Source organism: Ammospiza nelsoni, chromosome 8 (assembly GCF_027579445.1).
Source record: "Ammospiza nelsoni isolate bAmmNel1 chromosome 8, bAmmNel1.pri, whole genome shotgun sequence".
In the NCBI taxonomy this organism is placed as follows: Eukaryota; Metazoa; Chordata; class Aves; order Passeriformes; family Passerellidae; genus Ammospiza; species Ammospiza nelsoni.
The window spans coordinates 14,233,757-14,256,649 of NC_080640.1; the positions used below are offsets into that span (position 1 = coordinate 14,233,757).

At 49.3% G+C, this 22,893-nt stretch overlaps 1 protein-coding gene across 1 annotated transcript in view; it reads right to left on the reverse strand.

Moving 5' to 3' along the window:
• The window catches only part of HPSE2 (heparanase 2 (inactive)), a 103,751-nt gene that overhangs the window by 12,642 nt on the left and 68,216 nt on the right, over positions 1-22,893 (reverse strand). The window contains exons 4-7 of the mRNA XM_059477291.1: positions 20,346-20,519; positions 19,614-19,785; positions 8,923-8,970; positions 841-934 (exon numbers count right to left, since the gene is read on the reverse strand). Coding sequence (XP_059333274.1) covers positions 841-934; positions 8,923-8,970; positions 19,614-19,785; positions 20,346-20,519 — 488 coding nt within the window. The remainder of the gene's footprint in view (positions 1-840; positions 935-8,922; positions 8,971-19,613; positions 19,786-20,345; positions 20,520-22,893) is intronic.

A 22,893-nucleotide genomic window follows, 5' to 3' on the forward strand; every position in this document is an offset into this window, starting at 1 on the left:
CTAGGTGTTCCTTATTTCTTCCAGGACTGACAGCTGAGTGTGTCAGTCTCAGCCCTGGCCCCTCTATCAGCCAAAGCAGAGGGACCTTGCAGAGCCCCTGCCATGTATCCCATTGTTAGAGATGTGAGCTGGATCCCCTGGACAGGGAGGAAAGGAGCACTCACGAGCCAGCCATGGACTCTGACACCACGGGCCAGCAACAGCTGGGTTTTCTGACACAGTCAAAGCATGATTATCAGGAAAAAAGGACACTAGTTCATAATGGTCACAATTCTCCACCAGTGAGGATCACTCTGGGAATGCAACTGTCACTGCTTTGCAAGCAACATTCCCAGGCATACTGTGAGCAAGATGTGGTGGTAGGAGCCCCTCCTGAGCACACATGGCACTGGCTGCGCTCAGGGAGGTTTGGTACCATCTGGCTGCTCCCTCCTCTCCTTGTTCTGGGGAGCAGGCTCAGTTTCACCCTCATTACAGACAGATGGGAGTCTCAAGCCAGTGGCTGCCTTGGCAGGGCCTTGCATTGCATGGTGTTTTCTGCTGCCCTGTGTCCCAGCACACCTGCACAGCCCATGCTGTGCTGCAGCCTGTGGGCACTTCCCTCACAGCCCAGCACACACCCCACCCTGGGGCCAGGCTTTGTGCTGCCTGGTGTCTCAGTCCTGCCCTGAACAGGGCTGGCTGCACTTTCCCTGGGAGCAGAGCAGCCACTCTCCCTCCCTGCCCCAGCCCAGCTGCCCTGGGAGCTGTGCATGCTGAGCCCTGGCCACGAGCTGTGCCCCAGGCAGGCACTGCAGCCACGCTGTCCCCTCAGCCCTGCAGACCCTTTGCCTTGCTCACCTTCTGGATTTTCCTGATCTGGTCTGACAGAGTGTCTAACAGCCGTGTTTTCAGGAAGTCTGTCACCTTGGCCACTCGACCATCTATGTAGTAACTGGAAGGGAAATAAGAAGACAAGGTCAGAAGTTGGAAGTGTCTCTGTCCCCAACCATGTCCTCCTGTTCTGCTGGTGCCCCATACCAAGATGCTTCCTTTGCTCTGAGGAGTCCCTGCTTGCACCCTGTCCTGTCGTGGCCCTCTGGCCATGCCTGTCTGGCAGATGCTCAGTCTGGCAGATTTCAGTCTCCAAAACAGGATGTAAGGTGGACACACCCTAAACACTGAGCATCCTGCACTTCAGGAGCCATGGGAAGTTTTGCGATTTCTTAACTTTTGCTGGTGAAACTCTGGGGGTAGTATTCTAAAGGCTGGGAGCGAAATGCCACCTGCAAAGGCTTTGCAGCCCTCTTGCACAACCTACACCTTCCTTGCTTGCTCTTCCAGAAAAATCCTCAGCTGAATCCCTCTGTCAAGAGAGTTGTGGCTGTTAGCAGCAGAGGAAGTCCTGCTCTCACAGAAATACCTTCTGGCCTAGGAATGCCAGGGAGTGTTTCCCATACAGGGATTCCTGCTCTCCATGTGCTTGATTTTATGAAGTACAGCTACAGTGCTGCCCATAACAATGTGAATCATCTGTCTCTAAGTGTGAGAGGAAGGCTCTGAAATGTCTCACTGCTGTCTCCTGGCTCTGGGACATAAGGTGAAGCATTCTGTCCTGGCTGCACACATCCTATGTCAAGAGGGAATCCCAACCTGCTCCTCCTGAGGGAGAGTCTTGGGCTGTCACCTCTCCTCCATGCAAAGGGAAATGGCAGCCCTTGTACATCTCCCAGAGGCTCCTGCCAGTCTTGCAGGGAGCAGGATGCCTGCTGCAGCATGCACTGGCATACCCCTGGGCCAGCCCTTTTTCTGATAAACAGGCTTTGCAAGAGAAACTTTATGAACCTTCTCCCAAATCTGCATTGTGTATCAGCCACTCACCCCAGCAAGCCCCAGAGAATGTCAGAGCCACGTTGGGGGGATGGAGGTTCCCAGGAACAGCAGCAGCTCTGGCTGGGGCTGGTGGGGCTGACTCATTGCCTCTGATCCCTCATTGGAACTTCATGCACTCGGATTTCACCAGAGTTGCACAGAGCCCTCTCCCTCCCTGCAGACCTCAGAGCAGCTGTGGGTGCTGGGATGCACAATGAGCTGAAGACCTGGGCTCTGAGGAAAGGTGGATTCACCTTTCCAGGCCTGCTTTCTCCCTGACATGCATCTCATCTGCAGCAGTGAGCACCTGCAGCAGTTGTAGTGGCTGATTCACTTGGGTACTGGAATGCAGGAGCAACCCCAAAGGATGCCGTGGGCTAACAGCCTCTGACAGAGCACCTGGCACATGTGCAGCATGCATGAGTGCTTGGAGAGGATTTTGTGTCTCACTGCTCCAAGTCCCTAACTGTCCCAGAGCAGAATTTTGTTACAGGCTCAACTTGCAAATGCATTCAACGAGAAGAACCTCCTGTGTCAGCCCTCTCCCAGGCCTGCAGTCCCAGCTATGTCCCCAGCCAAGCACAGGAACATGCCAGGCACCCCAACATTGTGTGACTGGGTAAGGAGGCATGAGGCATTTCTGCACACCCACGGTGACTGGAAGGTGCTGGGGCAGAGATAATCTCCAGGGAATGTTCAAAATCACTCAGATCACTTACACACTATCCAACCACTGGCTGCGGGGTGGAGAGCAGATCTGTGAGTAGCAGGCAGTGGTGGGGTTTACACAGATTACTTTTTAAGACAAAATTACAAAGCAGCGTTCTCTGGGGATGGCAGATGTTTGGAGTTAAGCACCACACTTAAAAACTGAGCAGAAATTACTTTTTCAGACTGCTGTGGACTAGAAACCCCATCACCTGGGCTGAAAACTGGCTGAAAGACATAAAAAAGGGCTCTATTCACAGGGAAAAGATGGAGTTAGAAAGACCTCAGTCTGTGTATGACCCTCTAGTGCACCAGGCTTTCTGCAGGGTTTAGCTCCTTGGCCAGTATGGTCCCAGAGTCCAGGATAAACCCCTTGGAGAGCAAAGACAAGCTTGCACCTCCTCATCACCTCACCCAAGCACGAGGTGTGCTGTGACATGCAGCTCCACTGCCAAGGGGAGAGGAGCAGCAGCACACCCAGAGGAGGCTCTGTCCCCCAGAAATCACCTGGGGAGGTGCTGCTGCACCCAGCATAGCCCAGACCTTACAGGGAAGAGAAATACTCCGGAATACATGCCATGGTGACACTTACTTTTTGACACCTTCATTACCAACCCAAAGAGATAGAGACTGGTAGAGCACAAAGGGCAGAAATAAAGTATCAGTATTCCTGCCTCAGTATCAGGAAATCTTGGAGGCATATTTCCTGGTGGCATTAAGAGGGGAACACTTCAGCTTTGGGTGTGTAAGCAGAGCATGAAGACAATTACAGGCTTCAGGAAAATGGGCAAGGATCTCTTGCAAATCCGCCTGGGAAGTCCTCAGTTGCCAACAGGTAGTTTCATCCTCCTCAGACTAGGAAAAAGGGAAAATGGCTCCAGTTGTACAAGGCTTGTGAGGAAGAGAGAGGAACTGAGGTCTGTGCTGATACCTGGCTACTCAGGAATGGGTTGCCATCTGTAGGCTTCATCTCATTGAGTTAAGGCACTTCCTTTTGGTAACTTTAACTGTCAGTATAGGCAGTATAGAAATCCACAAAATGCAAACAACTGTCAGGCCTTTAAAGCAAGAGAAGAGCTCATTAGGCGTGGATTATTCCTTGGAGTAAAGGCTGCAGCTTTGCTGATATTTACAATGACTCAGTGCACTTGACTTAAAAAAAAAAAAAAAAACCAAAAAACAAACAAAACCAACAACCTAAAACAGTCACAAGTCTTCAACCTCTGAAAAAGCCAGCAGCAGCTGCAGAGAAATCCAGCACTGACAAATACCTCCCCAGGCCAGCCCTGGGGTCCATGGCACTCTCATCCTGCTCTCCTAAGTCCAGCAAGGATATGAATGGACAGACCCTCCCCAGCATGGACAGGGGTCTCTGTCAGCCATGACTCTGCAGAGGCAGAGCACACCCTGCTCTTGGACAAGCTGTTTGTGTCCAGCACAGGCTGACAGTTCCTTCAGTGGGCTCTGGGTATGGCACAGCAACAGCAGTGGCTCTGAAGCCTGGGAGACATCAGCATGCACACCATGAGCACTGACCATGCTGCTTCTCATAATTCAGGAGAGAAGAGATATGGCCAATTACATACAGAGCTGGGCCATTGTGCCCCCCTATGCCTATGAACAGGCAGTCTGCAAGAAGATGAGAAGAGTCAGCCAAGAAAAAGATGGATCTAGCTACTAAATCCCAGATGAGACATACATCTTGAGGGAAAGGCCATGGACCTGTACTTTTGGGTGTCCTATTATACTCTGGATGCCTGTTATACAAAACTGAGACAAATTCTCCCCCCTCTGCTACATTGCCCCATTTCTAAAACCATCATTTGACTGTGCCATAGAAAGTCAGGGTGAGATCACACACTTTGCAAAGGGAGATGTGACTGGGCCACTCTGGGATGGCGAAACCAGAGTGTGGTGCAGGGGAAGGACTCAGCCAAGGGCTGGGCAAAAATTTATGCCAGTGCTAGGAAATGAACCACCCCAATTCCTGGCCTCCATCCTTTGATGGATCTGTAGCATGGATGAGCTGAGAACAGTAGTGAGGCAGGGCTGGACACAGTTGCCAGTCAGAAATGCCCTTGTTCTTGAGCAGGCTGCCAGGCCAGGCTGCACACAGCTCCCCACCTCCTCCCAGACAGGGACAGTGCCAGGCACCAGAGCACTTGGGCAATTCAGGGGCTGCCTACATGTCTCTGTCCTCTCACCTCCAGCTCTGGTGTTGCATTTAAAACTGTTTTCTGGCAAGATCCATGATCTGCTGCACAAGACCATGAGCTTTGTACCATGTTTAATGAAGGCAGTGCACTGACTCCTGGGCAGCTGGTTTCATTTACATCCTCCTTCATTTTAAAGAGAAACCTTTGCCCCTATTATCTGACCTGTTCTTCTGTTGCAGTTAATTACATTAAAACCCACTTCCCAAAGCTCAGTAGTTTCCGGATCTCCTTTGTTGCCTGCGCTGCAGGGAGAGTCTGCTTTGAATTAGGGACCCTCCTGCCAGGGACGCCGAGCAGGGCAGATCCTCACAGTCAGCAGGACACCCTGCTGCCACTGCAGCTGTGAGACTGACACACCTCTGCTTACAGGTGCCCCTGAGCCCTGAGCACCTTCCCGAGGTGAGGGTGTCTGCAGTGCAGGACGTGGGGCAGCCACTCTGCTTCTCATGGAGGAGAGGCAGGATGCGACTGCTCCTTCCAAACCCTGTAGGCACACATGAGAGGTGCTGCCCACCTCCAGTCAGCTAATAAAGGCTTGGATGAAGAGTGCCTGGGGGCTGTTCTGTGGCCCCAAAGGCACAGCTCACACCCACAACTTTCTCTACCCCACACCAGATGGATTTGCCCGTCTCACCACCAGGAACCATCCCTGGCCTGTGCCATCTCCCCAGCCTTGCCCTGGCACTGGCTGGAAATGTGCAGGTGGCCAGGCCATGGTGCTGCCAGGAACTGTTCCCTCCATCAGACAGTGAAGAGGATTGCAAGCCCGTGGGCAAAGCTGTGCTCTGACCAGGTTTATTTACAGGTTGTAGTGGGTTTGATTTAAAGCCATCACACAGGTGCAAATGGATCAGAGACTCCTTTCTGCAGCGCCTTCCTCCAGGCACAGCCTGTGAAGACACAGCACTCTGAGCACCCTGAGGCTGATGTGAGCCCAAACACACACCCTGGGGACATACACTGGTGGGTGTGCCCATCCTGGGCAACTCTCCCCTGGTACCTTTAGCAAATCTGCCCTGTGCTACTGCCTGTGAGCATTTCCCCCTGCACACTCACCATGACTAGGCCAGAAGAGATGCCACCCAAACCAAGCCAGGCAAAAGCATAAAGCATTTTAAGCAACATCTCATGCATGCCTGTGTGTCTGGCACCTCTGTCTGGCACCCTGATTTGCCACATAGGACAAGTGTCTTTGTATCTTGGAAGAGAAGCTGGCATTCTCCAAGAAGCCACAGGGACTGTTTTTGAAGATGTAAACATTTACTTTCCCCATAAGTAATAGGGATTTCTGTTTCAGAGGCAGCATTGAATGAGGATTTGCACATTAAACATGACAAACTTGGAGCTGTGTGAAAGATTTCAAATGGAAAAGCAGTTGTGCAGACTGGGCTGGGGGATGGACTGGGCACAGCTGCAGGCTTAAGCAGACAATGAATCTTCCCTGTTTGTGAGGACACCAGCACAGAGCAAAGAGATGGCTGTGGGGAGGATTCTGAGCAGTGGGAGCCCACATCCAAAGGCTGATGGGGTCTGCCTTTGGATAGACCATATCCAATCTAAATCACCAAGGAAATGCCAAATCTCTTGGAGCCACTGTCACACCCTGCTTTAGAGGAAATTCCTTGAGCACTTTGAAGCCATTCACACATCTCTCTCCAGCAACACTTTACTTCTGAAGAGGGAGGCACAGTGATTTGTGCTGAGTGATGTTATGTATGTAAATGAAGCCATACTCAGTTGAGTGAGTGAGGCTCACTGGTGAGCTGCTCATTTCTACCCAGTGTCACTTTTCCATCAATTATATTTCAGATATATTCTGTTTTCACACAGAGAACAGGGCTCCTTGCACTATATTCCCTTCTCAATTCCCCTTCTGGATTGAGCACAGACTTTTCAAAGGAATAACAGATTTGACAAATTTATAACCAATATCCCAGGAGAACTTTAGGGTTTGGAACCAAAATACTCATACTTGAAATTAGACAGCAGTTTAGTTTCCTGCTAATAATTTTCTTCTTGGATACAAAGGAACTTGTTTTGTTTTGTTTTGCTGTTTGGAGCAGAGGGATGAGACACTGTTTTGACATTTATTCATAAACAGTACAGAAGCCCAGCTCAGAGCTGCGGCCATTGCCAGTCCTCACAATCACATACGAGTGCTATCTCCAGAGCTGCAACCCCTGGCTGGGGGAGAAGCAGGAACACTGCAGTGGAAATGGGTCAGCAGGCAGCAGCTCGGCTCTGCTGACCCTTGTGGGGAGCTGCACCAGCCCTCCCAGCCACGAGCTGCTGCTTCAGCACCAGAGCTGACAAGCACTTCACACTGACCCTATGAGAAACGGTTTCAAAGCAGCCATGCAGGCAGATTCCCTGCACACCAGATGAAACTCCACATCTGAAGCCTGGAAGATTGTTCCTTCAACTCATCCAAGGGCTTGGCCCAGCCATCAAGCCCTGTTGCAGAAAGCAAATTCCTGGACTAAGTAAATGCGATCAGCACATCGTGTAATCATGAAAAGCAAATTCCCAGATGAGACATAGATCATCATTGCACAGCATGAGCCTGTAAGTAACACAAATCCTGCTCCAATTGCTCTGCTACCCCACTGTCCCCCTTGCAGCAAGCTGCTGCTGCCTGGCAGGGAAACCCAAGGAGCTGAACACCCAGGCAAGCACACTGAGACCAGCCAAGCCCCAGGAATGGGACCTACAGGTTGCTGCTCATGTCTGGTGCTACAAACCCCTCTAAGATGCCAACAGTTGCTTCTGCAGAAGCCTCCAAGGTTTACACTGACACAGAGACCATGGCTGTGCTTGCAGGAAAACCTGGTGTGTGAAACCCCACTGAGCTCTGCCTCAGAGCAGGGGGCCAAAGGGCCTTTACAGGGGATGGATTTACACACCCCACAACTGCACTGTAGCAAAGCAGCTCCAGCACCACATCAAGGGTCATGGTGAAGAATCAGCTTGGGAACAAGACCTGTGGGCACTACACTAAAGCACACCTTGGAGCTGAGAGTCTGGCTCCATGCTCAGGCCAGTGTCCTGCATGGGAAGGGTAACCCAGCATGACAGCAAATCCACTTTTTCTGAGAACAGAATGGCCTCACCATAGTTTATTTTTCCCTCCAGTGAATACTTGTCTCTGAAATGTGTCCTTTCTGTGGCAGGAGAGAGTCCTGCCTGCCCCACAAACCCTCTTGGCTATCAGTGTTGGTGGTCACTGCTGTGCTTGTAGGGTGCCTCACCTTGGCACTGGTGTTACACTCCCACTGCAGAGCCACAGCCTGCTGGGGAGCCTACCTCTGGCCACAGCATGCAAAATGGGGCAGGTGGAAATAAGAGGAAAGAAAAGATGTTTTTGGATTTTCCCTCAAATAAGAAAACCTTTCCCTCCATAGGGTGTTTGTAACACTCAGTGCTACAGCTCAGAGCTTTGTGGGCTCTTCTGAAATGCAGCATTTGCAGGATCAGGGGGAAAACCAGGCAACAGCATCTCTCTCAGCCTCAGCTGGGCCAGGCTCTTGGATGTTCATCCCCTTTTAAGTGATATCTGTCCTGGGGCTCCACCTGCATGTAGACACAGCAGTGTGTCTGTGGACACCCTTACAAAGCAGAGTTGGGGGCTGGGGCATTCTGTGTTTACCATTGGACTAAGATGCCTCTCCCTTGTCTGGATGAACCAGTTTAGATTCAGGCCAGTGGGCATGAGGAGACAGTGATTGGGGTGAAAGGAAAAGGGCTTTCAGACACTCCCATACATCTGTCACACGTGGCTTTTGCCTCCTTGTTGTCCCTCCCCAGGCCACCCCCGGAGCTGCCTGTCCTCCCAGCTGCCTCTGGAGTCTCAGCAGTCCAGGTCAGGGCTCTGTTTCCAGCAATCTGTCAGGCCAGGCACACAGGCAGTGGTATTTTTGTCCTGTGTCTCAGCTGCAGAGGTAAAGGTTATTACATCCACTCCTGTAATTGTTTGAGAGGTTTGAGAAAGAAGGGCAGAACCTCCTTCACTGGTTCAAATTCAGCAGGGCAGAGGAGGTGGCTGTAGCACATCTGCCCCTTGACACCCAGAGAGCACACCAGCTCTGTTCCCAGCATCTGTGATCACTGCACTGAGTGTTGGAAAGGAGCAGGAATGGTGAATACCTACTGTTGCCAGGTAACAGCATCCACTGTGCCACCAGCCACCTTCATGAACCTGTGGGAAACAGAGGAAGAAAGCAGATAAGGCCAGTGTGGTCACAGGGGAAATCCTAAACAACCAATGCTCATCCTACATCACGAGATAACAAAGGTGGCCACTGTACCCACAAATACTTTCTAATGAAGCCTCTGTGTCCTTAAATAGAAGGAATAAATTCTGCTTAATCCAAATGCTTGTAGCAAGCACAGCTCAGAAGTGAAATCCAACTGGCAGCAGATCTCTGAGCATCATTTCAGAGCAGGTAGGGAGAGCTTTCAAAACACAACAGCGTTTCAGGAACAAGATCTTGAGGTATGTATTAAGTTCTGTAACTTTAAAAACTCTCAATAGCAATTTAATAACATGTTTTAAATGTCCATCTCAACAGGAGATCCTTTTTAGCCCCCAATATGTATTTAATCTGAGGAACTCTTTGCCTGGATTCAATCAAGGACTGGGAAATGGAAGAAAAAGGAAATAAAATCCAGCAAAGCTATTGGGTGCAAAATGCCACCTCCTGCTCAGGAAGCTCCTCAGGAAAGGAGGAAAAGCTGGACTAACACTGCTAAGTGCTTTCTTTTTTTTATCTCTTTCTTTGGCATTGGCTATTAGCAAACTGTGGGATTCTGACCTGGGTGCACTTCTGGGTTTATTCCGTTCCCACACCCAACCACAGCACTTCCATGGACAGGTTAAAGTCAGTGATATATGGGCATTATTCTCCTGATGGCTTCTGCCCTGGCTAAGAATATACCTGTTCCAGACAGCTCCTGTTTGAGTCAGACTTGAGGCTACACAGGTTCACCTGCTCACATTGCCAGCCCCCAAACCAAGCAATTCCTAATCCTGGGCACCGTATGCAACCACCACAGGAGGAGCTGGCAACTGCAGGGGTCTCTCCCTGCTTCCCCAGCCCAGCAATCCAAACAGCACCTTGGAAAACTGCAGCTCCTACGAGGAAGTTCTTATATTGTTATGTTTAGGGACATGGATATGGAAGCACATAAAGGCACACTCCAAGTGCACAGGCACGTTGTCTGTGCAGGAGTGCAACGTGCACTGCGTGGCTGATACATTTGGGAAGTGATAATGCACACCCATGACAGGAGACATGTGCTTGAGCTCATGAATATGCTGAGAAAGGAAACGATGCTGTATTTTCTTGGGCTGCTTTGGATGCACAAGGATTCCAGGAACACAGCAGCAATGTCCCAGCTGTCCCAGCTCCACACAGGGGTGAATGGTGCTGGGTCCAGTGACCCCAAGGAGAGCCCCATGACTGAGGGCAGGGAAGGGGGAGGTTTGAGAGGAGAGACCATCAGACTGTTTGTCATGGCAGGGACAAGCAGCAGCTTTCTGGCACACGAGCCTCTAATCAGGTCTGAAATGAGAGCAGCAAGCTTCAGGCTAAATATAGCTCGGAAATGATCATTCTGACTTTAAATTAATGACCATGGTCAATTATAGACTGGGACAAAAGGGCAGCTGGACCCTGTGGAGCATAAGAGGAAGCTGGCAAAGGCAGCAATAATAAATCCCTGCAGACAGAGAGGGAAGAGATACAATTAGAAATGGAAAAACAATAACATGCTGTAAACTCCTGTAGCACTGATGCATCTCCAATTCTGCTGCCCAGCAGTGCTGAGAGCTCAGCTCCCAGGCTCTGGAAAAGAAGCAAAAGCCTTTCTGAAATGCTTTTACATCTCTCTTGAGGGTCAGGCCTGGAAGATCAGTGACAATGGAATGGTTGGGGACAGTTCCTCCCCAGCTGAGCAGGGGGAGAATATCAGCTGGGCCAGCCCTAGTGCAGCCATAGGGAGAGGTGTGAGCTCCCCACAACTCACACTGGTCATCTGGAAAAAAGAAAATTATTCTAATATTGCTATATACTAAATGTGCAGAAATGTGCCAAAAGAGTCAAATTCCCCAGCTGCCAGGTTTTAAATTCTCTGTACAGGGGCTGCTGCATAAAATGCAATGCACAAAGTCTATAAGAGTAAACTAATGAACTCTAAACTGAAATTATGAACACAATCTGTATTGGATTTGAAGATCAATATGTTGCAATTGGATTTGAAGATTAGTCCAACTTGTTTTCTAACGTCAAATGCTTTACATTCTGGCTGAAAGTAAACCAGCATGGACTTTATTGAATCACCTCTTCAGGCTCAGCTTGTCACTCTCCCCTCACAGACCAAAACCATGAGCAGACCAAGCTTAAAGGAAGAAACACTCTGGTTTTTCTTACCATTTTTATAGGGACTATAGCCCTGTTGAAGACACACCTTCTACAGTGGTCTTTGAGCAGGGACTGAAAAGCAAAGCAAATTCTCATTATAACCTCCTGGAGCAGCAGAAACAGGACATCCATATGCCCCATCTCCCACATCTCTAGGAAGCTACTTGGCCTCCTGATAAAAAGTTCCCAAGAAACTGTTACAGGGCACAGGCATCACTCAGGCAGCACAGCGCAGACCAAAAACAGGACAGAAAGGCCCTGGCTTGCTTAGTGTTCCTCTTCTGCCTCTATGTTACCAAGACAAATCAGTTACTTTTATTAATATCAAAATCTTATGATAAAACATACATATCTAGCTCAAATTTTCTTTTGCATGTTTGTTTTCCTTTCTTTCTGTTTTCTTCCTTTTTCCTTTTGTTGAGAGTTTTTGCAAGATGAAGTTCCTGGTAATTGTTCTAGTCCTGCCTTTAGAGCTGGAGTTGTTCCTGGAACACCCCAGATGTCTTGGGCAGTGGTGTCTACTCTCCAGAGGGAACCTAGAGCAGCCCAGCAGCCAGCAAGGGGTACTGCAGGAACAAGAGATGAAAGGGAGGTGGAGATGCAGTAATGCACAGGTATTCAAATCTCATTTTAGTAACAGGGATTTAACTAAACCCTTTATTCCTTTAGCACCTGCGCTGCTCCATGCACAGGTTTTGAGGCCAGGGAAGATCCATACAATGACAATGCCCACTGGTGACACAATTCCTGTTGGGATTTCCTGGCTGTGTGATTTCCACAGTGCAGGCACGGTGAGCCAGACACTTCCGCAGAGCTCAGACCCTGCACATGTGCTGCACACATGGGCTGGGCTGGCACGGTAAATCTGCCATTCTCCTGCACACCAGGCTCTCTCTGGGAGCACCAACTGACCCTGCAGCACATCTGCACTAAATCCCTCCCTAAGAGGAGCAGTGGGACAAGCTCAGCCCCAAATGCTGCAGCACTGCCCCACAGTTCAGAAGGGTGGCAGCCCCAATGCCTGCCCATGTAATACCCCTGGCTGGGTTTCCACATATCAGAAACCTGGGCCCATGTTAAAACCCTCAAGAAAAGTCTTTGAAATCTTCTGGGACAGCATTTCTATGTGGGAAAGCAGAGCACATCAGAGACATGTAGAGGAATAGGAATCTTGGGTAGGGAGTTCCTGATTCTGAGGATGAGACAAAGTCACTGAGCTTGATAAGGACATCTGCGTGACAGGGGGTAGGTTTAGATCAGATATTAGCAGGAAATTTTTCACTGTGAGGGTGATAAGGCACAGGAGCAGGCTGACCAAAGAAGCTGTATATGCCCCAACCCTGGAAATGTTCAAGGCCAGGTTGGATGGGGTCCTGGGTAACCTGGTCTACTGAAAGATATCCCTGCCCATTAAATCAGGACAGGAGATGTGTTTCAGGTATCTGCCAACACTAAAGTGAAAGTTGTGGTCCTGGAGATGTGGTTATGGGACAGAGCAGGGGGGTTGGAACTGTATGATCTCTAAGTTCCTTTTCAATAAAACCCACCCCATTGCTCTGTGATATATCCATTTTCTTACCCTTGCAGCTGCCTCTCTGCCAGCATCCCATGCCACCATTGCTACCTGTGGGGCCCTGCGTTGAGCTAGAACTGAGAAAAATATAATTCAGCATTGCTCAATGGCTCAAATAGTTCACAGCTCTGTCCCACAAATGGTAGTAACAAGGTGGGGCTCACCTCACAGGCCATGTGTGAACTGTGGAGGCAAGGAGCAGGAAGGCTGCAACACCTCAAGATGGTACTGATACCCAAACTCTGTACTGGCACACCATGGGTCAAACCTGACCTCTTCCAGAGCATCTCCCATAGCCACATCTCCCAGGACCACAACTTTCACTGTAGTGTTGGCAGATTACTGCAACACATCTCCTGCTTTGATTCAATACTTGTCAGTCATGGAGCACCTACTGCAACCTCAAGTAAATCGATCCCATGGTTAATTATCCTCCAAGTACGTTATTTCTCATGTGAATGTGTCTGGGTTCAGCTGCCAGCCTCTGGAGCTTCCTAGGCTTATTCCTGATACATCCACATTTGGACATCTCTTTCCCATGCAGGTAATTGCAGATTTTCATCCTTTAAGTTATTAAAAGAAGAAGAAGAAGAAGAAGAAAAAAAAACCAATGCTGTAACAAAGAATGCAGCTGCACAAGGAGAAAAGTTGTTATTGCTAAAGTGGTTTAGCATCTGAATGACCCCTGAGTGTTGGACTTTACAAACATGGGTTATTTCATCTACTACTCCGTGAAGAACTACAAAACAGAGTCCCCTACCCTGCACAAGCCCCAAATGTAGGAGCAAGACTGGCCTGCCTGTGGTTGTGGTGGTGCCCTGGTGGGTCCCTAGAGCAGGGTGGCAGATCTCTGCCCTTTGAGCCAACAGTGATGGGTAAAAACACCTTCATCTTATGTCTCAGCTGGCTGTGAGGGTCACTAAGGCCCAGGCTTCACTTACTGAGGTTCACTTACTGAGGTTCTTGAGGTTCCAGCAGAACAGCTGAATACCTGCAGCAGGAGGAAGAGGTACTGGACCCCACTAATGCTACGTCCTGCAAAGTCTTTATCCTGCAGTGGATATTCATGAATTTCATTCTGGGGAGCAGAGGCTGGTGTGAACTAGGTATAAATCTGCTGATATGTTGTATTCTCTGATGTCTGCTCAGCATCACCTTCCCTCAGCCAGCCTGATCTGCGGTAGGGCTGCACAAGCCTCCCAGCAAAGAGAGCTCTTTGTCCTTGGGGGGAGCTCAAGGAGTTGGGAGACAGGGACTCACCTCCCTCTAGCCTCCACAGCACCCTGTGACCATTACTTACACAATGCCACTGTGAACCATGTGAATAACCTTCCTCCTTCTTTAAAAAGCTTCCTTCCAAGCTAATTTCTGCACCTTGAACAAACCACCCCATTCACCGGCTCCTGGGCCTCAGTAACACTCCCTCTGAGCTGTCTCCCTTCTGAGCTGGAGGCATGGCTGGTTTAATCTCTTCTCATGTGAAGAAATAACACACTGTGCACATCCTCAGCTTCTCTCTGTAACCTCCTGGTTCTATTACATCTTTTCTGAGATGAAATGACAAAGATTGTAGATAGTAATCAGAATGAAGGTACAATGTGTACTTGCACAGTGCTGTAATCTCATCTGTGTCTTCTTACCCATTTTGTTCTTCCTATACAGGTGACAGTGATTCTGGCATTCCAGAAATCAAATTAAGTTTCAGAAGCAACAACTATATTAACTCTTTCCTCCTACAAGAGCAGTAGCTAAATCTTTTGCTTATATCTCAGTTTCTTGACCCTGCTATACAACCAACTGCAAAATGAGTCATCACATCCTTCACACCTCATTTCAACGTATTTATGAATTGAGTCACTCATAAGTTCAGTGCTACCAGAGCTTGAGTTCACACTGCAGTGACCTCCTCCTCCCTTTGTACCATTAATTTAAAGTTCCTTGTCTTGTGGCTTTAATTTTTGCACAAAAATCTTGCTCTGGATCCATTGAGTGTCCTGGTACAGTCTGTGCCACCAGCCTTGTGGTAGCTTTTGTAACACAGTACAGCAAGGATATACTTTTTTTTAAAAAGAAAGTCAAACAGCCAAAGCAACTTCTAAAAATCCAGTGTTTACAAGTCCCTTGTGTCAAATATGGCAGAAGTCCTTCTCAGCAGGAAGACGGGAAAAATGCCTACATTCATTCCTAAAATTCATCCAGAGTCCTTGCCTTTGCCAGATACCACCTACTCCAGTTCCTTATTTCTCGTTCTTACTTGAATTTAAACAAACAAGCTCTGTCCATACACTGTCTTTGGCTGCTGCTGGGATAAATACCAATGCCTGAACTGGCTGAGGAGTGCTGTCCTGCACACACAGGCACAGCCCTCTTCATCCTCATGATGGCAGAGACATCAGGCAAGGGCAGTTATCATGAAAACACTACCAAGTCTCTCCCATTTTTCGCACTTTGATTTTGCTTTGGTGGAACCCCATTTTGCCATTTCATGAACTTTAAGCTAACAATTCTCTTTACCAGATAAGCATTAGAAACCTTGGCTTGGGGTTGATTTGTAGGTGAAAGGAGCAGGGCTGAAAACTGAGTCAAGTATTAACCTGACCCCTACTTGGCTGCCCACAAATAACTGAGACATGCCCCCTCCCAGTCCTGGCATATCCGCAGCTTAACCACCACTGAAAAAAGTGCTTCCTCAGCTTTGTGGGCTCCTGTCGGACCACTGTGGAATGACATTACCAAAAGGAGACACAGGGAACCAGATGGGTGGTTAAGTCTCCACAGGATTTACAAACCAGGAGCAGGAGGCAGTAAAAGGATGAAGGATGAGGAATTTTTGTGCCTTACAAGGGGAAGACTGAAAACTGGGAGCCTTGTCACCTACTTCTGTCACCTGGCTGGAGGTCCTGTGTCCCTGTGACCAGAGGGTAGATGCACAATGGTGACTGCAGCAGGAAAAGGGGCTAAGGAGGCTGGAAAGAGGGCAGAGAAAAGCCAAGGAGTCACAAGATCTGGTGAATTTGAGATCTGTGAGATGAGGAATAGGGAAAAAGTGCAGCTCCAGACAAGAAAGATTTTCACTTCTCTGGTGACTCAGCAGTCTCAGGACCTAAACTGGCCACAGACCATCAACGGCCAGTCTAGCATGGGCAAAAGTGCCTGCCAGCCCTTACCCTGCTGGCATTGCTGCAGCTCCTGCCATGGTGGAGGTAACACACTGAAACTTGTGAGTTACCAGTGGCAAAAACTGGACTACACCCGCTGAGGAGCAATGGGTCATGACAGCTCAGAGTCAGATTCACCCAGACATGCCAGCCTAAGTTTTGTACCATGTTCTGAGCTTTAATGTGTTTTAACATTTCTCCTTCCTGATCGCTTTTCCTCGTGTTTCTTCTCTTCCAGTGCCAAATGGGCTATCCAGCCATGCATTAACCTCTGTGTCTGATTCCTGATCTGCTGTTAAAATCTATGTTAATTCCTTAGAATCCCATAATTTTTTCCCCAAGCTAATTCTGAGCAGTTCTGGGATTCCTGTACCCGCAGACACAGTAGGTAGCTAACATGCCGTGCTCTGCAACAGCTCAGGCTGCATGAATGGTCTAATTAACACCTCATCAAACTCAACTGTTGGTTGTGTCTGGAGAAATTCTCTCTTGCACCTGTGCATCCACCAGACACCATTTCTAGCCTCCTGCATAGTAGGCCCAGCCACTGCAGAGCCTGTCCTTACAGCATCAGCTCCAGGCTCCAGGACCTGCCGGCCCAAGGTGACACGGATGGCTGTGGCTGCTCTGAGCCATTGCTCCCTGCTCAGGGACAATACCTCAGCACTGAAGGGTGTGCAAAGCCCAAGCTTCTGTGTTTCAAGCTCTTCTCCCCCCACCTCCACCACTGGGAAGTGCATAGCTGTCACCCAGCACAGCTTGGTGTCACCTGTCTAAGGACAGCCTCTGCAGTGGGCAGCATGCACACCCTCCTATATGCTGCAAATTTTTGGGTGCTCAAATTGTCAATTATTGTAGCAGACCCCAGAGAAAGGTGGCACCTCAGGAGGGGTTCAGTCCCAGCCTGTTCTAAAGGACAGGCAAAAGGATTTAGTCAGAAGAGCCCTGGAGGTGTTCAGCAAATGCAAATGCCCAACTCATGTTCACACTGCCATTATTTCAGGACAAAATTTAAGCACAAAAATAAGTTTAGTTTGATTGCTTGAGATAACAGCTAAAAAAAAGACTAAAACCTTTGGAACACAGAGCATGGAACAGGAAAATGTTATTCTAGTTAACACTTCACAGTGACACTTTTCTCTGGGTGTTTTGGGACCTCAGGTATCTCCAGAGGCTTTCCCTGGAGAACATCTAATGCCAGCTTCTACTGCTGGAGAACACTCCCTGGGCTTGTCTGAGGTCTCCTGTCCCATTTCAGCTCAGTTCCATTACTTCCCCTACCAAAACTCACTTCCTCACTTTGTGTAACACAGCAATGCTTGCCTGGCAGACAAATCCACGCATTCCATCTTCACATCAGGGGTGTCATCTCACCCCTCTAGCCTTAGTTAACTCTTGATGCATCATCTTCCACTTGACATATCTCCTCCTACATGGTTGACTTCTGCTGTTCATCACAATTTTTTTAAAAGAAGAGAAAAACTACAAGTTTCACATCATCAGGACTATGAGCTGCACACACTTCACTCAGGAGCCTTCAACCTACTGTAAGCACCACACAGATCACTCATGGTGGTATAGCAAGGCAGGTGGCAGATTTGCCTTTGAGAGAACCTTCCTAAATTCCCTCTCCTCTCTCCTGCTTGCTGACTGTGTGTGGCTCATTCAGGACCCTGAGAGGCACGTCCTGGCTGTGACAGCACCAGGCACATGCTAAGCCACATCCTGCAGACCAGTTCTGGATGCTGCTGCAGGAGACAGAGCTCTCAGTAGCACTAACCCGCATATTGAAGAGACCTTGGGGAGCTACTGGGAATACAGCTCACGCTGTCAAAGAGCTGAGGCACTGGGGTTTGTAAGTTTATCCTTTTGCAACTCCATGTCCCAATACTGCAAATGGGTGTTTAGCCCTTTGTCTTTGTGTAATCAGACTTGTTCCTCCTCTTTACACCTTGCCTGGTAACAATGGGGTCTTTATGTGGAAAGACCAACAGTTCTTCTTCCAGAGGACTCTTCAGGCTGTAACACCATGCAGGCGTGTGCTGCTTGCTGTGAGCTGCAGACACCAGGATTTGGAGTGCAGGACACAAGGTTTCTCCATGGGAGAGGCAAAACTCTTTGAGCACCCATGGAACAGAGTCATCCTGGAAGGCAGGGAAGGTAGCAGAGAAAAGAGCATATAGTTTGGAGAGCAGGCATGCTCATCAGAACCTTTCCACACCAGCTGGGAGGTTTTATGAAGAGCCCCACTATGCCATCACCAGGGCTGCAGGTCTTACATATCTTCCCTTTCATTTGAGATGGGGTGTCTGCCATTATCTTACCAGACTGTGGAGATAATGTATCTCCACTACAGCCCTGCTCCCAGGGCTGCCGTCAGTCAAAGCACAGCCCAGCCACATTCAGCTGCTGGACCACCCTGGCTGTGAGACTTGGCTCTTCCGACCCCTCTTCCCTGGGACCCGGCTGCGGCGCACGAAGGGCAAACACAGCAGTAGGACTTCCCTTTCTCTAATAGCTTCTTGGCTCTCATCCCCATTGTTTTCCTTACTCAGCTTGCTCCTCCTGGCGCTAATAGATTTCCTGCTGATCAAGGCTACTACAGCATTTTGTAGCTCTCCGTGCGCTGCTCGGGCGCGGTACCGGGCGTGGGGCTCCGTGGGCGCTGCTCTGGCCTGGCACGGCCAAGGTGTGGGCACAGGGCTGTTCCCCCTCTCTCGTCAGTGGGAGGGATGTGGCGTGGCAGCTGGTTCGACCAGCCTTATGGTCTCTTTGTGCTGCTGCAGCAGAGCTGAGAATCTGGCCCTGGCTCCCTCCCCGCCTCGCTGGGGACTGCATCAGTGTGCTGTTTATTGTTTCTGCCAGATCATTCCTGCAGATGTTAATGAATGCTAGACCCAGCTTTGCTCCCAGCAGAGTCCCTTCCACACCTCCCCCTGCCCAGCCTTCTGCACTGGAGTTTCTGTTTACGGTCCTGCAGGGAATTTCCCTTCTGCTGCATGGTCTTCGAGCCACACAGACCCAACTCCTGCTGCCAGCAGGCTCCCACACCTCCCTGATTCCTGTAGCTGTCCAATGTCACCTCCAAGTGTCTGAGTCCCTCTCTGCCACCATTCCTTCTCCACTTCTGACTTTCCCAAACTAGAGACATGCCAATCCCCCAGGAGGGAGTAGAGAGCTTGGCCAGTGAAGAAAGTTGCAACAGGTTCTTCCTCTGCACAGATGGAGAAAGTGCAGGGAGAAGAAATCACCAAATGGGAAGAGCAAAGCAATTTGTCCAGGAGGATTCAGAAATAATAATGTGCACATTGGTAAGTGCTGCCAGGACCCACATCCTCAACCTGCAGCTCTTGGGCTTGCAGCAGCCAGCATCCACACCACTGCACTATCTTAGCATCCCAACAAAGTGGGCACCTCTTTCTGCCTATAACTGGGAAATGCTGGAAATGCTTGGGAGAGTGTAAATCAGTCCATCCCAAGATCCCACCAGGCTTCTCTGCAGAATTTTAGCTGTACACGTGACTGTGCTCCAAAGCCTCCGGTACTGTGGTGGCTCAGCCACATAGAGCCTCACTGTCCTGGAGGCTGTTGGACATTGGGAAGCCAAGGAGCAAGCCTTCCTGCTGCCAAGGACATTGGTCTCAGGAGGGGTTTCTCAGCCCCTTTTGATCAACCCAACAGCACTTACCCTTCCAGGAAAGCAACGACGTTCTTCCTGGGCCTTCCAATGTTGGGCCCATAGAGGTGTGCTCTGGAGTAGGTGCGGATGAGCTGCAGCAGGCTTCTCAGCTGGGTGTAGTCCCTGCCCAGCTGGCTGCCATTCACTGAGCGGCCCATCAGGGTCCGATAGTTATTGGGCTCTGAGAAAACACAAATGGACAAGCAAAACTTGTCAGCTCTGCTTCCTCCTCTGTGCTTCCAGAGAGACACACAGCTCACCCTGTCACACAGCTTGACCTCCACAGAGGATGCAGGCAGCTCTGCAGAGCAACAGAAGGAGCCTTTGAGGAGTGGACAACAGCCACTGCCTGCTCTCCTGTGCTCCTTTTGCTGTGTGCTGGGTGAATGAGCTGTACCTTGGTGTCATGCTCCCGTCCCCATAGGGTTGCCCACTTCCCCTGGCACTGTAGCCACCCTACAAGTCCCTGCAGTAGATGACCTGGCCCCCCAGGACCAGCTGGGCCCAGCAGCCAGGACAGAAACATTTCATGCGCTTAATACCAGCTGAGAGAAAGTCCAGTTAAGAGACTCACTCACACAAAGTCTTAGAGGTGGTGCTGCCTCACAGCAGGAGCCTTTAAATCCCTCTGAAAATACACTGGTAAAGCATCCTGGGAGCTACAAGTATCCTCTTCCAAAACTGAGCATCTTTCTGCTACAGAAAGCTCCATTCCCCTGGCTCTCCTGTTCCCACACTCACCATTGCCCAGCTCCCAGGAGATGTTGTACTTCTTGCTGGCACTGTACTTCAGCAGGCTGAGGGCATTGGAGCTGTTCCAGGAGTTGTTGGGATTTCGGCGCAAAGCATTCAGTGCAAAGATCAGGTGAAGGCCAGAGCAGTCAGCAAAGTTATAGAGTTTGTCTAGAGACCTGGCTGGGAAGAAACAAAAAACAGTTTGTAATTCAAAGGAAAGCTAGTTCCAGAGGGGTTCAAATGATCCTGCTGTCCATCATACCTTGCCTTCTATGTAGGATGAGCCAGGGTCAAATGCCATCCTCACGACATCTGTAACCACAGAAAGGCACCTGACCTTTGAAACCCAGATAGGATTCCAGTTGTGGGTTCATCTCCTTCCAGCAGGAAACTTGGATGCCCTCCACCTCTGTGTCAGAGCTGGGGCCATGTTACCAGAGACAAGTGGCTTTATAGCATCGCTTTTCATCTGCTCTTGGCAAGGAAAGTTTGTCCTTTCCTGTGCTTACTCTGCCTTGCATCTCTTTCAGAGCAGATCCTTGCAATGTCTGGGGAGAGGATGAGGAAGTCACCACCCTAAAGCTGCCATCTCTCCTGCACCCCACAGCAGCCTGGTCTTTGCTGCCTAGGCTCCCTGCCTAGTGACAGCCTGGCCAAACCCTGCTGCCAGAAAGAACTGACTCACTATTTAGGGAGGTGCAACATTATCACAGGGCAGAGAGAAAAAACACTTAATGCCCTTTTTCTTTATGAAAACTTCTCTAAAAACTCAACAATCAAATTGCTGATGAAGCTAATGCCAGTGTTAGCAGGACACAAACTCATGTGACAGTGAGATTTGGTTAGAGAGCAATTAGATAACTGTGGTGTTTTCAATCATCCCTGCCTGTTGAACTGCATCCCAGGACACTCAGCAAGCTTCCTGAAGCAGCCTTGGAGATGCAACCACTTAACTGTGAAGAGCCACCAGGGATAGGGAGGTTCCAGGGGGCCAGGGAGGGCAGACCATAGCTCCCCTTTCATAAGGGGGGAAGGAGACGCTTGGGAATTACGGAGTAGGCAGGCTGGCTTCAGGTCCCAGAAAAACACTTGGACAAATAACCAAGTTGCTTGTCAGCACTTAAAAAATATAAGGAGATGATCAACAACCACAGGAGTGTGCCAAGAACAAATCACACTGAAGCAATCTACTGATAGGAGAGCAGGACTGGCGGGCAGCAAAGCATCCATTTAGGCCTTACAATTTGATGGGTCTGAGGCTTTGTTCACAAAGGATTGCACATGGAATTCTCTCCAGAAACTGAGGGAGCCCTTATCTAGGCTGGACTGCAGTGAGAAATACTCACACCTAGGTCAGCTTCCAGTAATTTGTTGTTGCAGTGAAGGGTAGCAGCCTGCTACCCTTGTAGGCAGCCTGCTCTGGGTCGATTTGCACATTTCCAAAAAAAGTGGGGCATAAAGGAGCAGAGGATACATCAGTCTTGCCATGCACCATGGTGATAGCATCCACCACCTTTGCCAAGGGAGATGAAGGGGCTACAGGGAAGGCCAGCACACACTCAGGGAATTGCTCTAAGCCCAGCAGTGATGCCCCAAGATTTCCTGTAGCCATGCTGCCCACCTGATGTGCAAGTGGAAGAGTAATAAGAGGGAGCTGCTTGCTCCAGGTGGAATAAGCTGTTTGTTCTCTGTAGGTCTGTGTTTATTCTGTTGCCTTTCCTGGTCGCTGAAAGTCTCGGTGAATGCAGATCCAGCTCTGAGAAGAATAAACTTATCTTTTAAAGTTAAGTTTTAAGGAGGGCCCAGGAAATAAGCCAACTGAATAGCTAACATTTAATGCAACACAGGAAAGTTATGGAAAGAAGAAGAAGAATGCAAAAGTGTGGAAGAGAAATTCTCACTCCCTTCCACAACCTTTTTCAAAATGCTACTGGTTGTCTGAGTGAAAAGTAGCTGAATTAGATTAATCTAATGTATTCATCCCAGTGGTTCAGGCACATTAGCTGTTTTTCTGGATGTTTAGTGAATTAGAGACAGATACAGTTACTTATTACTGATTTACTTCAGACCCCCAGGCAAAAAGCTGCATTTGAAATGAGATTCCTATAAGGAGGAGAAGATAGACACCCAAATGACAAAACAGGATAGCAAAAAAGGTGTTACCTGCAGTTCCCCTGCTGGAAATGAAACCTTTTCACTGGCAGAAAACAACTGTACTACAAAAGCAAATTTGATTCACGTTTAGGAGACACTGCAGAAGACTGGGAATTGATTTTCCATGCATCCATGAGAGGAAACAAGACGTCTGTTTATCCCAACACAGGGCCTGCCACTGTGAAATTATATTTTCCCCATGACACTTATTTTGTTTCCATGTGCCTGGACTCAGAGATGCCACGTGTGTTTCGTGTTCTGCCACGACTTTCCAAGCTGGAAACCTCAGCAATCAGGGGAGTGAGCTAGGAGAAACACACAGATGTCTGGGGTTCGGTCCTGCACGTTTCCAGTGCTCTCCCAGGACAGATGGACCTACAATCTGCACTGAAGCTACAAA